The sequence below is a fragment of the Oculina patagonica genome, chromosome 9 (genome assembly GCF_052425735.1).
Source record: "Oculina patagonica isolate OP01 chromosome 9, crgOcupat, whole genome shotgun sequence".
NCBI lineage: Eukaryota > Metazoa > Cnidaria > Anthozoa > Scleractinia > Oculinidae > Oculina > Oculina patagonica.
Window position 1 is genome coordinate 10,235,677 of NC_135766.1, and position 22,087 is coordinate 10,257,763.

Below are 22,087 nucleotides of genomic sequence, written 5' to 3' on the forward strand. Positions count from 1 at the left end.
AGTACGAATGTTGTAATAAAAGTAAAATCAGATCGAGACGACGACAAAAATAAGCAAGGACTTTATAATAACATTTTTAGTCATTTAATTATATTTTAAAGTACACTTTTTATTTCATTTGTTTTCTGTCTCCTTGGATACCGTTATGAAATACAGCCAGCCTGAGGAGTGAAGAAAATAAGCCTTCGCAATGAATACATTTGTTGTAAGTAAATTGCAAGTATAAAGTCATTTTCCATTCCACGTTGCCTTCAGGGGTGGTGATTGACGAATACGATAACAGCTAGAGTAAATAAAATTGTTTTGCACGGCGAAGAGGAACAAGCAATGACACGTTCCACACCGTAAACCCAGCTATTTAAGCAAATAGCTTTCTTTACGATCCCATAACACACCTTGTTTACCACTCCCCTTTCCTATGCATTTTTGGCAGGGGGGGTGGGGGTAAAAAACAGCGAATATATTGGGAAAAGAAGGCTGAAAATAAAAATAAAAAAAAAACGGAAAAAAAGAATGGTTTCAAAGGGTTTCGTAACCGTACCTCCAAGATACCGGTGCAATGGTCTTCCTGCTGAGGTAGTAGGCCTCATGATTGGGAGCCAGGTCATTACGTTTGCGGGTTCTGTCTTTCCCATGAAGGAATAGATGACAGAATGAAATAAAATGTTTTGCACGGCGGAGAGAAACAAGCAATGACAACGCGATTCGAACCCGTGACGACCGCTATGCCGGTGCGATGCTCTAGCAACTGAGCAGGACTGAGCCATGAAGCCACACATTGGGAGTGAGGTCATTTCGTGAGTTCTATCAACCCTGATTTTTGGTACGTTTGATAGAAAATAATCCTGAAAAACGAGGAAAAAAAGAATATCCAACAGGTTACAAAGATAATTGACAAAAATCATTCTGCTTTGTTGCGTGATGTAAATTTTATAAATAGTTGATGACGTATGTCTGTTCAAGTGGTGGTTCGATCGAAGTGCTTGATTGTGTCAGTAAACGCTATTAAACATGGCGGACGATTCGCCAAAGGCTGCCAACATGGCGAGGGTTCTTTCCATCGTGCACATCATTGTCGGGTTTCTCCTCGTCTGTTTCGGCATCGCAGACGCTGCTGTGGGTTACTTCTGGACAGGTTACGTAGGTTTTGGAATATGGATCGGCGTCTGGGTGAGTTTCGCTTGCGACCTGTCAAATGTTATATTATGCGTAAGCTTTACGCGTGTTGCATATCCATGTTAAAAGGCGACAAAGTAATTGATTTTTAATTATATATCACTTTAGTCTTTTTCAAACTCGATCTGTTTCCCAAGGTAATAGCAAGGTTTTTTCTTCATTGAAGTAGAAATTTAATACATTGCAAATCTGTTTGTCGCTGAAACGGATATAAGCGTTTAAAATCGAACGAAAATGGAAAATGGCACGCTTATTGTTTTGTTAAAAGACAACAAAGTGAAATGGTGTCATATTTTAAAGTCAATTTGAGGTAAAACTGTTGCTTAATCGCCGAGTTTTACAGAGCGAATGAAGCGTTTTCACGCAGGATGTATTTTGCGTGATTTGAAATGCAAATTTGGGTTGCCATCTGTCAACAAATTAAATTAATTTGCACCAAGTGTATACCAAACATGCCACCATTCTTTGCTTCGAGTTGATATTAAAGAAACGCTCAAATATGAAGATCGATTCTGGTATTTTTAATTTAACTCATGTTGCTTCATCTATAAAATTGAGAGTCATGAACGTTGTCCCCCGCAAATTAGGCATAGTGCATTTTTCATTTTCATTTTCATTTGTCGTTCAAAACGCACAGACACTAGACAAATTTTCCTGTACTAAAGTTACATTGTACATCAAAACACTGTTGGTAGGACAAATCCACGTTTTTAATCACTCTTTTCCTTAAACTCATTGTTTCATCGCATTGTTACTATTAAAAGAGGGGGGTGAATAGGGGTAGGCAAATCCGCCGATCCGTCATAATTTAATATCCGTTGTTATTTAATGACCAAATCCGTTGATCCGTTAAAAAAAAAACTCTAACTTTCGAATCCAAGTTTTATTTGTTGCCAGGATTTGTGAAAAAAACGCATCTTGATTTGTTTTGTATTAGCTAAGAAGCAATCATCATTTTACCATGTTAACGATAAACTGAAAGAATTACCTCTACATTAGAAATCTGTTGTTGATCCTACAATCCTACAATTTCCGTAATGCGTGACATGTGGTAAGGCTTACGCGCGACCAAAAAAAAAAACAAAAAATAAAACAAAGCAAAGCATTTCTGACGATCGTTGTGATCCGCGATCCGACCTTTATTGCAAGCAAAATCCAAAATCCGGGCCCAAAAATTGGATGAAACCGCGATCCGCTTCAATTGCAGGATCCGCAAATCCGTTAAAAAATATGCTCTGAATCCGAAATCCGGGCAAATATATTGTCAATATCCGTCGATCCGTTTTCCTATTCACCCCCCTCTTAAAACATTGCGCGATTTCAGTTGTCACGTATAGTTGTACTGAAATGTCACATCCGATTCATGTCGTCACGTCATCTCTTCTTTCTTCTGAAATATAGCCGGGGGGACTCCCTGACAAGGGCTTATTGGGGACGTGCGACCCGATAGGGTATGGTTTTCAGGCTTTTCTGTCTTGAACGGGATATATATTTCAACTATAAAACAAAAAAAAAAACTAAAAAAATGTTGTGAACAGTGTCATTTTTTGTAATTAACACAAACGTTTCGGGCATAGCCCTTCATCAGTGTCAACCCTTTTTGTCTTATATTTATATTTATTTTTGTCCTATATTTATATTATATTCCAACCCTTTTTGTCTTAAACGGGGTATGTTTACATGGACCAATGTCAAACAGGATAGGCTTATATGCCTGCAGAGGTGTAAATTTATACAAACTTAGCCACAAGCCTAATTTTCACAAATTCTTCCGCATTGCTGACTTACATTGATTTCGGCATTGTTACTTACCTTCATTCACGATTACAACAAAGGCAGTGAGGAACTTGTTTATGTCTTAGATAGGGTATCAAAAATTAGCATTCTGTCTTAAACAGGGTAGGAAAATCAGAAGTTCGTGTCTTAAACAGGGTCAGGGTTTAGGAGGCCAGGCCGCACCTCCCTACCATTAGGTCGAGTGCCCCGGGGGGAATATACAACCATACAAACGCAAATTTGTCCAATGCCCAATGAAAACCTTTTAGACCAAAATATGTGATTTCCCTTTCTCTATTACAGAGCTAACCGAAAATTCGATGCTCTAATTCAAAATCCAATCCAGTAAGTGCTTCTAAATTCGGTTTGCATAAAGCACTCGAGAAGGACTTCAAATAAAGTGCACTTCTCAAATAATACTAAGTTTAACTAAGTTTACATAACAAGTCTTTGTATTTATTTTATATCTCCAGTATCAAGCTGTTTACAATTGCTACATGAAAAAAAATGATAACTAGTAATAGTTCTTACTAAAGCTGCCCCCGCCTATGTATAATTGTTTACAGCAATAATCTAAATGTAGTTTATTTGATGCCATTAATTATTGGAGTTGATGGACAATTCTATTAATCTTTTATCTCTTTTTGTGCCTTGTACGTCACTACATTGTTGCTTGACACCTTTCTATGTGAAAAAAATTCCCTAGTACAAGTTGAAATGAGAGTACGTAAAACCTGCGGAACTAGGCGAAAAAAAAAGCATGCTTTGATAATCCATGCAACACGCATGTACGCACTGAAGTGTCTTCACGTTTAGTTTAACAACAAAGAGTCATACACATTGAAGATAATTTTTCCACTTACAGTTATGTAATCAGTGTTGTCTAAAACTGCTATGTCACGCTTTTTACGGCCAAATTCCCTAGCGGCTCCGCGGTTCAGTCTCTCTGCCGCTCGCCAAAATAGCACTCGCTCTCGTTCGCGAATTCCGCCAGCTACGCAGGCTAAGCGATTACCTACGTAAATCCTGCGGAACTATGTTTTGGTAATCTACACGACACGCACTGAAATATTTTTACATTTAAGGTGGATTTCTACTGTCGCGTAAATATTTGCGTGTACGTAAAACGTGCGTTAAAAAACGTACGTTGTCAAATTTCCACTGTCGCGTAAAAAGTAATAAAATGATTTGAGGCGACCTTCCGGGTTCCCGGTTCAATGCCTACGTGACACCGTGTAATTTGGATCTGTAATCAGTTCTATAGATTATTGTTGGAAATTTTCGGACTTCCTCGAAAGTGCTTCGACATCTGAATGTTTTCCCCTGTTAATCGACGGCGATTTAAAATAAAATGGCTTTCCACATGGTAAGTGGTGTCATGTGACAAAATCCAAAAGTATGATTTGTTAAATCGCTGCGTAACCGCAGACAGCCGCGAAAAAAGTTGAACTCAGTTCAACTTTTTTGAAAACGCTCGCGATCGCTACGTGCGTATACGTGCGTGTAACGTACGTAAATACCGAGATAAAACGTGGCATTGGAAATTGGACAACGTAAATTCTACGCACGTAATCGCGCGCGTAAAAATTTCATTTTTACGTAAGTTTACAATTTACACGCGACAGTGGAAATCCACCTATAATTTTGGATTTTGCCACATGACGCCCTTACTATGGTGAACGCCATTGTTTTAATCGTCGTCGATTTACATGGGAAAACATTCAGATGTAGAAGTACTTTTCATCGAGGAAGTTCGATCATTTCCAGCAATATTCTATAGAACTGACTACAGACCAACACAATAGTGAAAAAAAAAAAACGTCTGGCGTCAGGTCACGTAGGCTGTAACCGGGAATCTGGGAATGTTGCGTCAAATCGTTTTTGTCACATGCATGATTGGTTAAATCGCTGCAAAACCGCAGACGGCGCGAAAACGCTGAGCTCAGTTCAACTTTTTCGAAAACCCTCACGATCGCTAGGTGCGTATACGTGCGTGCAACGCCGCAGGCGTGCGTTTAGACCTAGAAAAAACGTGGCATTGGAAAGTGGATAACGTAAAGTCGACGTAAGTAATCGAGCGCGTAAATTTTTTACGTACGCTAACGTGCGTGGACAAAAACACGACGGTGGAAATCCTGATCATACAAAGATCAAATTTTCAAATGTAGTTGTAAATGTAATGAAAGTTGTCTAAAAATTGCTATGTCACGCTTTGTCACACTTTGCTTTATTTCTACAGAAGCAAAAGACGGGCGTGAGAAAATTGTTTAAACTTTCTGTAGCTTCTCGCCACGAAAACATAACTCTATATAGAACTATTGTTTGTTTGAAATTCCTACCATTTTTGTACAATATACCTTCCAGTTCCCCATCAGTGCACCTAGTGTAGTTTTGTTTTCTTCATATATTGCACTCGCCTAGTTATAAGGCTCGAATGCGAGGATGATCCAGCGAAAAAAATAGCAGGACATTTTGAAAGTCTATTGGTAATGTAATGGCGTTGTTCTGTTGCAGATGTGCATCGCAGGAGGTCTGGGTATTCCTGGGACTCGCAAAGAACGAAGTACTTCACGCAACGCTTTTGTAAGTTGATCAAATGTGAAATATTGTGGTTGCGGAAGTTCTTCTTATTCTGATAAAATTGCAAAAATCCGAGCTCAAAATAGCCTCGGGTATTATTTTTCCTTTCGTTTTGAATATCGCCTTGAGCGAATAAACCATTTCAGTGCTTCCTCGTAATTGTAAAAGGCCCGGTTTCAACTCACTTTGTTTTCTTATTTGAACTCAATTCAGGCTGGTATATTTATGGGCTTCTCTATCACCTCAGCTGTGTTTGGCGGAATAATCATTATCTGTTACAGCTTATCCATTGCCAAATATCAAGACGACTACAGATACGACTACAACTACGACTACAGATACGACCGGTCCGTCAGGTCCCGCAGATACGAAAAGAGCGGCTATGACGCAGATATGGCTATCAGTGCTATAGTTTTGATCCTTGGTATAGTTGAGTTTGCCACTGGAATCTGGGCGTCTGTGTGTCTTTGTCTGATGAAACCTTGCACTTGTTGCCGTGGCACTCAACCACAACAGGTAGGCGGCCAATACTGAGGGCAATGGATGAACCTTTATTTCCCCTCGGTATTATGAAGCATGTTAGGCCTCTAGTTAAGCAATAGACCGCACTTTCTAGGGCTTTACTGGCGTAATAAAACCACGCGGGGGGGGGGGAAAGCACAGAAAACTAACAGTATAATTCAAGCGAGTACAAGGACTCGGCGTATCAAAATAAGTCAAAAATGCTTTCATCGCGACCAATTTGATGTAGTTTTAATTCCTTTCAAATAACGTTTCTGGGTAAATGTTGAATGGAATGAACTCCTTAGTTCCGGTGAAAGCGGACCCGTTCATTCTGTTCCGCCTCATATGTTTGTCTCTGCGTTTTCGTTTTTCTCTAGTTCCTTCGCTCCAACTGTGGTGGGCGCGAACATTTATTTATGTGATCCATCCTCAGTATCAAAATTTTCATAATGACCATTTGCGTGAACCATATCCTCTGTTTTATCCATCACATAGACCAAAAGACGACATTTAACTAACGTTTTTAATTCTTCGTCCTTATGCGTGATCGAGCGCAGCGCGTGTTCCCGTGTTCCCTTAAATATGCTTTTGTGACCGTGCTCCCAACTTAATTTTTTTTTTTTTTTTTTTTTATCATTTTATTTTATTATTATTGTTATTTTTTTATGTTCCCAACAAGTTAATGGCCATTTTCCCTTGCTCTCTGAAACCCCTGGGGAGCCAGTTATTTTTTCAACAATTTTAAAAACTTCGAGCACTTAGTAACTCATCCCTTGTAGTCATTTTACTAACTGTCTGTGGTTCTTGATGTAACAAGAGAAAAGACGAAACAAAAATCTTCAACGCAGATATTGTTTTGATGTATGACCTAATTGACATTACAGTAGGGATGATTTTAAGAAAAGGAAAACGCTTTTTAATTTATCAAACGTCATCGTGATTACCCCATTTCGGAATAAGTTGCAACTGATCAGAAACCAGATGTACACGCACGTGCATATCGTTACTGGATTCCTAAAATTCAGAAATTCAGGGCTAAACATACAGGAACAGAAGTCGAAGTTTACCGGTTATTCGAAAACAGTTACCACCTATCCAAGAGAACGTTTCTTTATTGCGGTTTTCAGTGAAATGTGAACTCTGAAATTCAAAATCCAACTTACGATTGCGTTTTCGCTGCCGTCAATCATAATTATGGCGACTGCCAACGAACCATGGCAAACAGAAACAAAGAAAATGCATCGAAATCTACCAAACACAACTGACAGACTTGACCTTTGACCCCGTTGAAGAGAACTTCTGTTTCCCGAGAGGTCCGCTCAGATGATTGACGGCAGCAAAAGGCGTAAACCGTTGGTCGAGTATTGAATTTTAGAGTTCGCATTTCACTGAAAACCGGAATAATTCAATCAATCTGAATATTCGCATAATGTAACCCTCGTCTTATTTTTGATTGACATCTTTCATTCTTCAGGGGCAAGTTATGTACACTGCCAACACTGGCTACGTCATGACCCAGGGCCCTGGTGGTGTCCCTGTGGCCATTCCAATGCAAGCAGGTGGTGGCATGGTTGCAGTCCAAACTGTCACACCAGGGGCACAGGGATGCCAACCTCAAATGGTCATGGTACCTGTTTCTGGAGCTGGGAGTTTTCAACCTCAATTGGCGCAAGCTGCTCCTCCGGCTGGAGCCCTGGTCACAGGGTACCAACCTCAGTTGGCCCAAGTTCCTCCAGCAGGAGCCTTGGCCACAGGGTATCAACCTCAGTTGGTTGAGATTCTTCCATCATACGGACAGGGATAGCACATGACGCAACAAAACGCCCAGGTATTACTTGTATAACTGGTCAGGCCCGAAGCTTGGGGTGCTCCGTGTGTTAGGGTGGGTTGTTTACACTCCCGTCTTATGCCATTGTGTTAACTTTGTTGAAAATCCGTTCCATTAACCGGATATTTTTCAACCGTTTTCCCACGCCAAAGGAACGTTTCCAAGGCTTATCTGGCGAGTAACAACTCCGAAGCACCTACTGCATGGACTAGTTAATTGACTAGCAAACTCAAGGGTAAATATGTGACGTTTAGGAGAAGTTCGCCAGTGAGGAATGAGTGAAATTAGGGCATTTTTTGCAGTGAAATGATAAATTGAATGACTTCGAAGAGACTCAGTTCAGACTATTTTGTTGTCATCTCTCGTCCTGTGGCGGATCCAGACCTTGATCTAGCGTTGGGGATAGGGTCTTTTTGTTTGTGTACCCTCAAAACATTTTTAGTGGATGGTGTCATTGAAATGAATGTCTTTACTAAAAATAAGAAGGGGGCCCGAACTTCTCTCGCTCATCCACTACATCCAGCCACTGGCATCTTTTGGCTATGGACGCAACGACCTCGATTCGTAAAGTAATTCTTTCTGTAAACGACTTTCACATTCTATTTTACAGCCCCACGCCTTCAATATATTGTTCTATAATGGTTTCCTCATTTCAAAGTAACTAACTTTTAAATTTTCGTTCTGTAGGGTCCAGTGAAGACTTAAGATGTACATAGAAGTGCGATGAGAGGCTAGTAAACATCATAAAATCCAGATCGACGTCACGGAAAACTAAAATATAAGCTTTAGTGTACCTTTTAAGCTGCTGCTTTACTTTTTCAAATGATCTTAGAAATATAGCTAAGATAAAAAAGATAAGATAAAATTTTATTGAACACTCCTAAAAAGGTTTTTCAGTGAACAATACAATACATGAAGTTGAATAAAATGTAAAATGTAAAATAAATTATGTACACTAGTTATATGTTATAAAAAATAAAAATAAAAATGAAAGAAATATGAAAGAAATAAGAAAAAAAAAATAATTTAAAAACTCGCTGAGAAGCTTTGTCTTCAGACTTTTCTTAAAATTTGCGTGACTCTCGCATAGTTTTAAGTCTTTGTCTAAAGAGTTCCATGGCTTTACTTTTCTGTAATAAAAAGACTCCTGGCCAGCAGTGGTTTTGCACAGGGGTTGTGAATTTCTTGTGGTTCTGCTTGATATTTGTTGCCTTTTGACAAATAGCGAAGTCAGATAGGTCGGGGCGCAGCCCGTCATGCACTTAAAAGCGAAAGCAGCGTCTCGGAGGTAAAGCTGCTTTTTTACGGGAAGCCACCTCAAATTCTTCAGTGATGGAGTTATATGCTCAAATTTGTATGTACCACTAATTATCCGAGCAGCGAAGTTCTGAACGAGTTGACGTTTTTGCACATTACAGACAGTGGTGCTGGACCATACAGTAGAGCAATAGTATAACTTACTGAAAACGAGCGCGTTGATAATAGTCACTAACAGGTCGGAGTTAAATGCGTGCTTTGCTCGATTAATCTGAGCTAATTTACTCATACAGGATGAAACTGTCGCTAAAATGTGGTTTTCAAATGACAGAGTGGGGTCGAATGTTACACCAAGATCTTTGATGGACTCTGACGGCAAGAGTTCCTTTCCGAGCAGCGAAAGCTTGAAATCAGATAGTCTACGCATCATCGGGCGTAGATGTAAGGTAAAGATTTTTTTACCGTTTAACCCTCGGACGTTCTAGGAGGGGAGAAAGAGAGAGAGAGAGAGAGGGGGGGGGGGGGGGGTGGATGCATAAGGTTTTTTCGAAATTTAGAAAGAAGGGATTTACTCTACAATGCTGAATCTCTTAGTAGCTGTTCATTCATCCCCTGCTGACATTTTGATATGTCTACCACGTGTCGATGACTATAAATAAAGAAAGATGGTGAATTTTAAGCTCGGTAAATGAAATGTGAAAGATAAAATATTCAGCATGTCGCGAGCGTGGGACAAAGAAAAAAATCTGAGTCCCTAACATTTGACGTTGTTAAAGCACGCTGCTTACGAGTGCTCTCGCCATCTTTTACCGTTTGCTTGCGCGTGCAGCTTGTGGATCATTTCATATCTCGCTGTTTTAGCAAACCGAGGAGAATTTTCAAGGTTTGAGTGGTTCAGCTCTATCAAAAATTAATGATAAGACCTCAAGTGGTGCTTAACGTGCGTTTATTTCAAAAATTCAGACGCGTTTTTGAAAAAAAAAAAGAATTTGTAGTCGCGTACGATCCATCACGCCATTCTGGGCGCGCATCTTGAGATTAAATCTTGTTTAAATCCAATTTCTCTAAAGTTTTAAGTAAAACTTTATTATAAAACAAATAAAAAGCCTTGGCCGTGCTTTGTTCTGTTATGAAGCACTCAAGGAAGTGACGATAGCACTCAAGAACGTTCTAGGGTGGGGAGAGAGATGGAGGGGGGGGGGGGGGGCTGCGGCTCGTGTTTCACCCTACACTTCTTTCATGCTCTCGTCACGTCCTTGCGGGCTTTATAACAGAACAAAGCACGGCCAAGGCTTTTTTATTTGTTAATTAAAACGAATAAAATTGTGTTTGTTTTAATAGTTTTACCGTGTATTGTTATCTGTAGAAATTCAATAAGCATCCTGATAATTTACGCGGAATATCGAAGAGGCCGTAGGTTGAGTTGGCTTAAGTCAGACGATATTCTAAATTATTTTATTATTCGTCAAATTGTCAACGAAACGCAATTACAGCTACATAAATGTAATTTGCGTCGTGTAGAGCTTTGGGAGAAGTCGGATGTTTTCGCTGTTCTCGTGTTCCCAGTGTAATTTTCTTTTTGTTTCCATGTTCCCAAAAATTAAGTTGAAGACCATGTTCCCTTGTTTTCTTGAAACCCCTGGGAGAACGTCCACTATGAGATGATAGTTGATGAGGCCTGAATAGATGTATTTCAATTTGGAGTAAAATTCATTTTTGTTCGCACGATATAGTTTGTAGGTTTGGTGGGAATTAAAGTGAAACAAAAAAATGATTTAACTTCGTCCATTCCAGGGGTTACATAAACAACTGACAAACCTGCTTTTTCACGTTCAACTTTTTTCCGCAGACGCAGGTCTTTCATACTTTGTTCTCTATTTTACTTTGCGCTGGTAAATCCAGTAAAATCCACTCATGTTAACGGTCGTAAAATTACGCGTCAGTGGAAATCCACCTTAGTTACGTACGTGCTGCAAGCCGGAAGTTCAGCTTTCTTAAATAGTCAATGACGAAGTTGGTTGAAGTGGTTCTATCAGTAGGTAACGCTATATGTTAACGTTAACATGGCGGACAATTCAGCGAAGGTTGTACATATGGCAAGGATTCTTGCCATCGCCCACATCATTGTGGGGTTTCTCCTCGTCTGCTTTGGCATCGCAGATCGTGTTGTGGAGTACTTCTGGACTGGTAAAATATATTTTGGGATATGGATCGGTGTTTGGGTGAGTTGTGTTTGTGACCTCTTAAAGATTTATTTAATTATGTGCAAACTTTATTCCTATGTGTGGGAATGTTTTGATATCAATGCTAAAACGCGACAAAGTGATCGAATTTCAATTGTCTATTTCTGTGTTTTGTATCTCGATATTTTACCTAACATAATAGCAAGATACGTAGATACCTAAATACAGAGTCAGGTTTCAAGCCACAATTAGAGTTCCGTGATAACAGTTTCATAACAGAGGCCGAAAAATTGAATTTCAAAGTTCACAAGAACTATGCAAACTATAGGTAAAATTTCACGTGTAGTTATTTTGTTAAGTCGTCTAGAGTGGTACTTCGAAATTTGATTTCCATGTTTATTGTTGTTAGAAATGGTTTCTTTTGATAAGATATTTGAAACAGTAACAAAAACGTTTGCAATAAGATATGAATAATTTTGGTCGAACTCGGATAACTCGAACACCCAGCTTACTCGAACAAACTTCCATTTCCCTTGGATTTGATACCACTTTTCAGTCATTTTTACTCGGATAACTCGAACCCGGATAATTCGAAAATCCCGCTAACTCGAACTAAATTTCGTTTCCCTTGATCAAAATTTGGGTCGAATTTACCCGGAAAAAATTCCGGTTCTTGTAACTGGCTACTGTTGTACATTGATTAGAGCAACGAACATATCACGTATTTGACAGCCATTCTCTACTCTTATCATAAGAAATTATGATCGTGTTAAGAAAACAGATGCAGTACCCCTTCTGTAGGTATGTGAGAGGTACCATTTTCTATCAAAGGTATACGAAAAGATCATGTTACCCGATGAAAATACTTTGGCTCAGTTGTTTGATGGTAAAATCGGAAACCGTTCGTATCAAACTGTTTGGCCTTGACCTTCAAGTGTTAATCGAATTTAAAAGGCGTTGGTTTATGCTCACGTTTTCCCCTGCTACAGCCAATGAGCAAGCAGCAAATGAACATCAACTGGGTTAGGAGATGTAAACATAATCATAAAATACTAGTAGGAACAATTCAAACTGAGCAACTCAGGATTGGTTGATGTTGTTTACTGGCAAGCTATGAAACTGTTTCGGCTTACTGGTTAAGGTATGGTAGGAGACGTTTTTAGTGATCGAGATCTCTTACACTCATTTTTTTGTAAGAACGTCTAATTTTGGGCCTGAGGCTGAGTGTTCTAAGTTTCTTTACGGTTTGATTTTCTTTTCGATCTAAGTCATATGTGTCAATACTTAATGCGGAAAGAAAAAGAGTCTGTTGGACTACATACTGAGATGTTCTACACAGTATATGTCATGTAATACGAAAATCACATTGTTAATGTTCCCACAGTTTTACATTTATTTCTACTGCTCATTTAACAAGAAAACAAATGGGCAAAATAAAGACGTTCTTAATTCATCTGACTCTCAGCTTGGGGTCTGCTCTAGCATGTTCTTTTAGCCTCCCCGCAGTCGTTTTTAGGGGCGATCTTGAGTGAAACACGATCGCCCCTAAAAACGACTGCGTGGGAGGCTATCTCAGCCTCAACGTTCTTTAATATACAAAAAGTTCCTTTAAAACCAGTGTATTAAGAAACGAAAAACGTTTTACTTGCAACGCCCCTAAGTTTTTATCTTTAGTTGGCTATTAGTCGATCTAAACTATCTTGTTCTAGGATTTGTTAGCTCCATAGCATCTTTTGTTTTTAAAGACCTTTAAAGTATAGTATTTTGAATTTTGAAGTTTTGACGCCACGCGCCATCATGATGGCTACCAGATGTACGTTTTATAAAAAAGGACTCAAAAAAGACTCTGTGATTTTAGCAATTGCAACATTTGAGGTACTGAGAGAAGTGCTTATGCAAATGTTTATTAGTTCACGAAGGGTGAATGTTTTAAAGTAGAAGAGAATTCTAGATGTGCCAATTGAGAGGGTCTTTTGAGTCCCCCCCTCCCGTATAAGTGTCTTTCCGAGGGGTACTAAGATGGTGTTTCCATACTGAGCTCTATAAATTTGCGTGAAACATTTTCATGCACTGTACTGTATACTGAAGAGCTGAAAATCAGTAAACTATCAATTATAAGCTAAGCAATTTAAATATTTAATCGACCCCGATAACTCGAACGTTTCCTTTCAGAATTCGAGTTATCGGGGCTTTACTGTACTCGATGACTTAGTCTTTTTTTGGCTGACAAAGATGGATATTGTTCGTTTGCGTCGTTTATGCCTCTCGAACACCATTCGAGCAAACAGGAGACTTTTAATGCAGATGGCAGTGCATTACTTTCTGTATGTTTGTTCCCTTGTTATGCTTTTGCTATTACGGAAAAATGTTGTAACACTTAGCACACTTACATCCGTTTCACTTTCCCGATTAGCATGACTTCGTTCTTCATCTTCTCCCGAAATCAAGCTTCGCAACGAGCTACACTTCGTTGCGCCTTCCATCGGGGTGTTTTCTCTTTTTCCTAAAAAAACAGATCATTTTATACACATACTAGTATCAACAGCCGCCATATTCGTTTTTTCAACGTCCCTTCAGCTTTCTATCTATGCGCATGTCATGTAGTATAAAACTGTGGAGTTGTGGGTAAAATATATTTGCCCCCGCAGGGTTCCGGCCCAGAGGCCGGAACCCGAGGAGGCACCTTAGAAGTCCCCGCGTAGGTAGGTAAAACGTGTGCATTCAATGGACGGTACCGGAAAAAATCTCGATTTTGCTCAAAGCGGCTCGCAAAGGATTGCCCAAATGCTCGCAAAGGATTGCCCTTATGCTCGCAAAGGATTGCCGGAGCCCTCGCGAAGGAGCAACGGAAGTCAGTGCCGCAAAAGATAAAAATAGCCGTCGCACTGTGATCACAGGAAACATCTGCTGCTTGAAGTAGTGGCTGTATTGAAATGATACCGAAAATAATGTGAGGCATAATAGGCGTATCATCCAGGGACGAAGAATTTCATATCTTAGTCCGCGACTGAACGTCGTGAAAACAAGTGGAAATCGTATACATCCTACAACGAGTAATAAACAAAAGCGTGAACTTTGTCATGTAATATAACGTAATTCGTTTCGCTAACAAACTGACAGCTTATTTAATCCAAAGAGTGGGTTGATTAAGGATCAATAATTGTTTTCTCGAATCTTCGAATGCGCCATTTTTTGTTACTCGTGGAACTGTTAGGCTTTTCGGCCTGGAAATTATTGTAAATTCATTTTGAATGTTATAAGCCCGGGAATAAGCTTGCGTGTTGTCAAAACGAATAATGTGTTATGTGTTATTTCCGCTAGGTAATATATTCGACTTGAACTTGTGAATTGTTTTAGGACGCAACGGTGTCACACAACAAGAAATTTCGCAGCAAACAATGTCGTGACGTACATGGCACAGTTAATTGTGTAGTCCATCGGCATCAATCATTAACGGCAACAAAAAGACTCCACCAATCTTAGGTTATTGCCATCTCTGAAACAAATTATAAAAATGCGGGGGCAGTTTTATTGTGAGAACTATTACTAGTTTAACATAATTTATGTATTAGTAGTAGTAGTAAACTTTATTTTAACACGGTAAAATCATCAGGGCTTAAAATACATTAGATTCGGCACATGTAAAATGCGGCGTTTAAATCAACTGTCGAACTTCAGTCGAATATTCGGCTGAACTTGCATTTAATTTAAAACTGCCGAATTTAATTGATTAAACGTCGCATTTTACATGCACTTAATTCGCTTAATATAAAACTGTGGAGTTGAGGGTAAAATATATTTATGTATTAGATTCAGTGCATGTAAAATGCGACGTTTAAACCGGGCCTTATTTCAAATTCAAATTCAAGGTTGATTTAATTCCCTTTACGTGCGTAAAATGAAAGAGGGGAAATATATGGACTGCTTGAAAAGCGGACAAATTTGAACCACATACAACTTTTTCCGCATACTGTATTCTTTACACCACCCCATTAAAAGTCATATTAACTTCCTCCTTTCTTTAAACGGCAAAACTAGCCAATAAAACGATAAAACTTGCACAAGTCAAATGACAGTTCGATGAACGCAACATACAATACAAATAATGTATGGTAAGCACAATCGAAAATGTCGGCAACAATTAAGAGTGTTCAGCATGGACAAAAAAAGCAATATTCTTCTAGAAATAAATAAAATATTTGTCTGTAAATAGAATTTTTATGTTTTATCCCTCTGGTCTTATTGCTTTTTGCAGTCACGTAGTATTGCGTGACACAGGGTAGGGGTGGAGGTGAAGATCAATACATCGCAGCCCCTCTAGCCAAACTGCTTGCTTAGTAACCTCGCTATCGATCGTGGTCGTGCAGTCCTTCGGATATTTTCTCTGAGTCAGGACCTTATTTGAACTCCCACCTCCTCCCCTAAACCTGTCCACCTTGTTTCTGTTTATACAGACTGTAAGCCATATCGTATGGCGTTTTGGTTGCCCTCACCTTTACTGGGCCAAAATATTTCTAACAGATTGTATATTTTATTTGAATTATAAATTGATTATTTTATTAAAAGCGGCTTTGGGCTTTCCCTCAGCCATTTTACTCCAAACAATTGCGTGAGAGTAAATTATTGTTGGCCAGTAAACGAGCTCAGTCAATACAGCACTCAGTTGTTATGTTAATAAAGAGAAGCCCAGCGGATAAAACATAAAAAAAAAATAATAATATGGTATAGCAAAGCTTCTTAGAACAGCTTCGCTCATGAATATAAGCACACTAAAAGGAGCGGCATCAAAACTGGCGTTATCAAATCGTGACGATCGCAAAGGTTTATATAACTTTTGATTGACAGTATGAAAATAAAAATAAGTCCACTCTATTTTTTATATCTTTCGATTTTACACCACCGTACCATGTGTATTTTTTTTCTCGCTTCAGATTGCGCTCGCCAAGTTATTTAAGCTCGGGCGCCTTAATTAGCTTGATTCAGTGCCAAAAAATGAAGAACGTTTCGGAGTCTATTATCAATGTAGCGTTATTGTTTTGTTGCAGATGTGCATCACAGGGGGCCTCGGAATTCCTGGGACACGTAAAGAACGATGTATATACCACAATACGTTTGTAAGTAGATAAGAGATGTGAAATATTTCGAGCGCAGATGTTTGTCCCATTAGAAGCTCTGAGAAAAAAATCCGAGCTCCAAACAGTCTTTTTTTTCAGTATTTTTTTTATTGATTGCTCACACATTTACAAACATTGCATTAACAGCGTTATTATTACACTACTTACAGATATTATGTGCACAAAAAAGCTAACAACACATTACGAACTACAGTTACAATACAATCTAGATTAACCTTATTAGAAATAAAAGAAAAAAAGACTTACAGAAACTTGTCTATCTTATACATATAGAAAATAGTATCCACGTGCATTTAAACAAATATTTTTTTAGGAGAGTAATAATATATAATTAAGGAGATCGGAAGAAAAAATTACTACTAACAGGGTCAACACAGGACTGAAAAGTTAAATTTGATTCAGTTTTTTGTTTTTTTATAAATTTTTAATTTGAAAGGTGGCCGAGGAGAGGTTTCCATTTCTCTGATGAAGAATTAGGATCATTTTTTTCAATTTCATAGCTTTTGTTCATGAGATGCAAGAAGTGCGAAAGATTGGGGATTTCGATTTTTAATTTACAGACCCAGATACAATATCTGCTCATCAGACAAGAGAAATTAATTTGCAACTTTGTATTGGAGGTGTCTGGCTTTAGACCGAGAGCAATGGTCATGTCTAATTTATTCCCTTTCTGCGTACATAGGGATGCCTGAAGCCATTTAAAAACGCTTTCCCATAAACGAGTGGTCTGATTGCAATTCCAAAAAAAGGTGGAGCAAAGTTTCTGTTTCCTTTTCGCTAAAGGAACAGCGGTCACTGTCTTTGACTCTAATTTTATATAAAAAGGAATTTGTAGGTAGACGTCGATGTAGGAATGTAAATTGGAATATAATAAATTTGGTACTTTCCTTTTTGTGCAATTTTTTGTAGATTAAAAAGCTCTTTTCCAGTCAATTTCACCTTTTTCCAAGTCGCAATCTTCGTGCCATTTCGCCTGAGAAGTTTCCGGTGTTTCGCTTTTAGTTTCAACTAGAATTTTGTACGTTAAGTTGCTGGGTTTTTTTGCCTTGAGGAACATTTTAATGAATGGTTCAATCTCATCTTTTTCGGGGCTATCTATGTTTTCTTTGAAACGTTTTCTTAGATTCTTCAGCGTGGCGATAATCCCCCCGAATGCTAAAGGGCAGGCTTTGAGTCCGTATTCATTCTGAAATTCTTCATAGGAGAGAGGTATGTTTGCGTCTTTCATGAGAGACCCAATGGTCGATATTCCATTTGCAAGCCATTCTCGAAAATAGATGGGTTTGCTGACTATTCTGATTGTTCCAGAGAGGCTGTGATTGGTAATGTTGTAAGAAGGAGATATTTGTCAGTGTAATTAACCTCGGCCCAGATCATCAGGATTTCATTAATGAAGATATTGATAGATGAGAAATGATGCTTGATATCTGTTTTGTTTAAATTTCAAAGAAAAACATCTTCTCCACCATATCTTCCAAGTTCTTGTTCAAAGAAAAGTTTCCATTTTCCTAAGTTTGTTTTGTCAAGATATTTTTTAATTCAAATAGTTTTCAAAGATTTATTAAAAGAGAAAAGGTCAATCATTTTAAGCCCACCATTACTGTAATCGTTAATCACAATGTTTCTTTTAATGTTATCGGGTTTCCCGTCCCAGAGGAAATGATAGAAACTCCATTCAGTTCTTTGATAGCCTGGTGGTTTGTTGGAAGAGGGGAAAGAACATGAACAAGCTGTGAAGCAATTAGGCTCTTTAATATAGCGATTTTTCCAAGTAAGCTTAGCCTTCGATACTGCCAGTTTCTAAGAAATTTCGAACTTTCTCTTTTTTTTTTCGTTAAAATTCAGCTTTACCGTTAATTCGGGTTTTATTGAGAGCCACACGCCTAGTGTTTTGATTTTTAACTGCTGCCATCTGAAACCTTTCTCGGGGAACATAATGTCTTGGCTTGTTGCTTTTGAACCTATCCACAATGCTTCGTTTTTTTTTATTATTGAGTCTGAGACCAGATACTTTGCTAAATTTCCGATAACATCGAGCGAGGTTTCAAGCGCGTCTTTTGAGCCGTCTAGAATTTATGTGGTGTCGTCAGCATATTGGCTTAATTTGATTTCTTTTTGGTTGACTGAAATTCCTTTAATGTGTTGGTCACTTCGGATTGCGCTAGCTAAAACTTCGACGGAAAGGATAAATAAATATGGAGAAAGAGGGCAGCCTTGCCGCACGCCTCTCTCAATTTTAAAACATTCACTCATCCATCCGTTGTTCATTACGCAACTTTCGATATCACAGTAAAGAGTTTGTATCCATTTTTGAATGGAAGGGCCAAAGCCATAGTGTTGCAACGTTTTTCTAACGAAAGACCATTCGAGTGTGTCAAAGGCTTTTTCGAAATCTAGAAGCAAAATCAAGCCCGGGATGCTTTGTTTATTGGTGTAATTAATCTAATACTGTCGATCAGTCGTATGTTTTCGCCGATAAATCTCCCTTTAATAAATCCTGTCTGATCGTTATTAATAAGTTTTGGAAGAGTAGACTGGATTCTATTTGCGATTGACTTTGCTGCTATTTTATAGTCACAATTTATCAGAGATAAAGGCCGCCATTTTTTTAATATTTTGAGGTCTGCTTCTTTTTTAGGGATTAGTTTTATTATGCCCCGTCTCTGTGTCATTGCGAGTTGCCCATTCTCGTATGCAAAGTTAAGAGCAGCGAGAAGAGCGCCTGAAATATCATCCTAAAATATTTTATAGAACTCTGCTGGTAACCCGTCAGTTCCAGGAGTTTTGCCGTCGGCCATTTGCTTTAAGGAAGTGAGACACTCTCTCTCCGTGAGTGGGCCTTCACACAAATTTTGTTCTTCTTGTGAAAGATGTATTTTATTTTCGGCCGGGAAAAAAAATTTCATGATAGCTGGATCTTGTTCAGAAGTTAGCTTTGTCTCGTACAGATTTTTATAAAAGGAAAGACATTCCTTTAAAATATCTTTGTCTGTCGTGATGACGTTGTCATTGTCCTTTTTTAGCTGGCTTATTGTTCCTTGTTTGTAATGTCTTTTTTCCAGATTAAGAAAATATTTGGTGTTTTTCTCACCTTCATTATGCCATCGACACTGCGATCTTGAAATAGCCCCTTTTGTTCGGTATTCTATTATCTTTCCATGTTGATTTTTTTTGCTTTTCAGCACGCCTAAAAGTTCTTCCTGCTGCTTCGCTTGAATGTTTTTGTCCTCTAATTTTATTTCAATCGCGGCTATGGTCTTTTCTATTTCGTCTTCTTGGAGAGCGCTCCAAACAGTCTTAGGTATTATAGTGATTTGAATAAAGTCTTGAGTGAAGAAAACCATTAAGGTAACTAGCTTGCTTCTTCTTAATTAATGAGACATCCTTATTGCTAAGGTGTTTGTGTTGCTTTGGCTGAGCTCCATTTGCTGGGACAAAAGCAGCCATTCCCAATTGGGCTATTTTGGCCATAGGTTTGGCTGTTTTATTTCAAACCAATCACTCCAAGATTTCATTCGAAAAAATAAGAACAACAAAAAACGACAAGGAATTATCCTAGCAAAAGTGGGGGATAACCCGCCTCACGTTAAGTAAAATATAAGAGAGGGAGTGGAGGGAGGGAAAATGTAATACGGCGTGTTGAAATATGTCTCAAAGAATATCGAACTAGAACCCAGGTTGCCTCACTTTCATGTAACACGCAATGACGTAATAATACACGGACCACCGGAAGTTTCCCTATATCTTTTTTTCAGTGCTTCCTTGGGCAAACGTACTGTGACAAATGGTTACTACAAACAAAGGCTCGTTTTCAACTAACTATGTTTGTTTCGTATCTTAAATTCTAGGCTGGTATATTCAGGGGTTTCTCCATCTTCTCAGCTGTGTTTGGTGGAGTAATCATCATCTACTACAGCATGTCCATTGCCGGATATCGAGACGACTACAGATACAGATACGGACACACTAGCGAAATGCTCACTCTATATGACACAGAAATGGCCATCTCTGTGATTATTTTGATTCTCGGTATTGTTGCTTTTGCCATTGGAACCTGGGCGGCCGTTTGTGTTTGTCGTGTTCAGAACCGTTGCACATGCTGCTATAATAGTACTTCATCACAGCAGGTATGCGGCCTCCAGGGTCAAGAGTGATTTGCCGGTGTTTCCTGCATGCTGCATTAAACCTCGGATCTGGCACTGCCGCTTGAAGGCGTGTCTGGTTTTTACAGAACTTTAAAAAGCAATTTAACTTTGCGATGCCAAACGTCCATAAGCTTATCCTATACATCATTTATTGCTTTTTAGATATTTTTAGTGTGACAAATGTTTATTTATTGTTCTTGATGTAACGAGAGTTTTGTTTTGATGTGCCACCTATTTGCCGTTACAACATCCCAATACAAAATCATTTGCAACCGATCGGACAAATAAGTGCGGGTCAGTGGAAGGCAATATGTCTTTGTTGGTTGTTTTTTTTTTCACAATATTGAAAAAGGATTTCTGTAGGTGATGGCAAACACCAACTTCCTTTACATTTGTCCATTTGATATATTTCAATCAGTGACAAACGTTGGATTCTGATCATCAACAAGAACGTTCATTTGGTGTATCCCGTATTTCCACTGCAGTACCCAAGTTAGAAAGGAAGCCATCAGAAACTCTTTTAACATGCTGAACGTGCATGTACATCATTTCTGTATTAATCTTAAAGGGACAGTGTCACTGTGATACTTAAAAATACAATAAAGGTATCGTATAATTGGAAATCCCCTAAAAGCGACCTGGCCTGGTTAAAACGAACTGCACTAGTCGTTAAAATTGTTTAAAGGTTGTTTGGCTACAGATGGATAGGACAGTAGTGGCCTAAAACTTGAAAAAAATCGGGCCGTCGTTTTCAACTTTGTCAGTATTACTTGAGAGAAAATCACTTCAAAAACAATGATTGCATTTACTTCCACCTTGGAGAGTGAATTTATACCTTTCTTGTGCCGGCCGTTTAACGGTTATGTTGTTGATCATATCATCGACAGCATCCTCCTCGTGATTTTAGCAAAGTTTATACAAAAACTTAGGAGAATTCTCGAACAAAATGTGTAGCAAAATTATGGCTTTACTCAGACAGGAAAATAAGTCAAAGTTCAGTATCTACTCGAAAACAATTGCCACCGATTCAAGAGGACGGTTCTTTAATTCAAACAATTAAATATTTGATTCAAAGGGACAAGTGATGTACAAAGCCAACGCTGACAACGTCATGACCCAGCAAGCAAGAGCACAGAGAGGCCAACCGCGATTGGCCATGCCTGTTTCTGGAGCTGGAGTCATGGCAACACGGAACGAGCCTTAGCAATAGCAAGTTGACGTGCTTTCGGCATACGGACAGGGATAATACATGACACTACATAACACCCAGGTATAACTTGTTAAACTAGTCTGGTTGGTTCCCTGGGGTGCTCGGTGTGTAAGGGCGGGCTAGATACACTTCCCTTCTCGTACTATTATGTAACAAAGGTATTCCAAACAAACAGAAGGCTCCCAAGGCTTATCTGGAAACTGAATGCTAAGAAGTACCGTTTTCTAGCTATAGACTAGCCTATTAAAGTGGTAAACGCGCAAGGGTTGGTGACGTTTAACACATGTCCGTTA

General features: G+C 38.8%; 2 protein-coding genes and 1 pseudogene across 3 annotated transcripts in view; 2 read left to right on the forward strand and 1 right to left on the reverse strand.

The window, feature by feature from the left end:
• The window catches only part of LOC144665731 (uncharacterized), a 54,495-nt pseudogene that overhangs the window by 6,083 nt on the left and 26,325 nt on the right, over window positions 1–22,087 (reverse strand). The window lies entirely within an intron of this gene.
• LOC144665755 (uncharacterized) lies at window positions 978–9,054 on the forward strand. Its single transcript, XM_078527051.1, has 5 exons — window positions 978–1,170; window positions 5,467–5,535; window positions 5,746–6,048; window positions 7,511–7,864; window positions 8,552–9,054. Exons 1-4 carry the CDS (start codon window positions 1,012–1,014, stop codon window positions 7,838–7,840), a joined length of 861 nt encoding a protein of 286 aa, XP_078383177.1. The 5' UTR covers window positions 978–1,011; the 3' UTR covers window positions 7,841–7,864; window positions 8,552–9,054.
• Window positions 10,347–20,638, forward strand: LOC144665795 (uncharacterized). Its single transcript, XM_078527092.1, has 3 exons — window positions 10,347–11,343; window positions 16,350–16,418; window positions 20,288–20,638. The coding sequence occupies exons 1-3, from the start codon at window positions 11,185–11,187 to the stop codon at window positions 20,591–20,593; spliced, it is 534 nt and encodes a 177-aa protein (XP_078383218.1). The 5' UTR covers window positions 10,347–11,184; the 3' UTR covers window positions 20,594–20,638.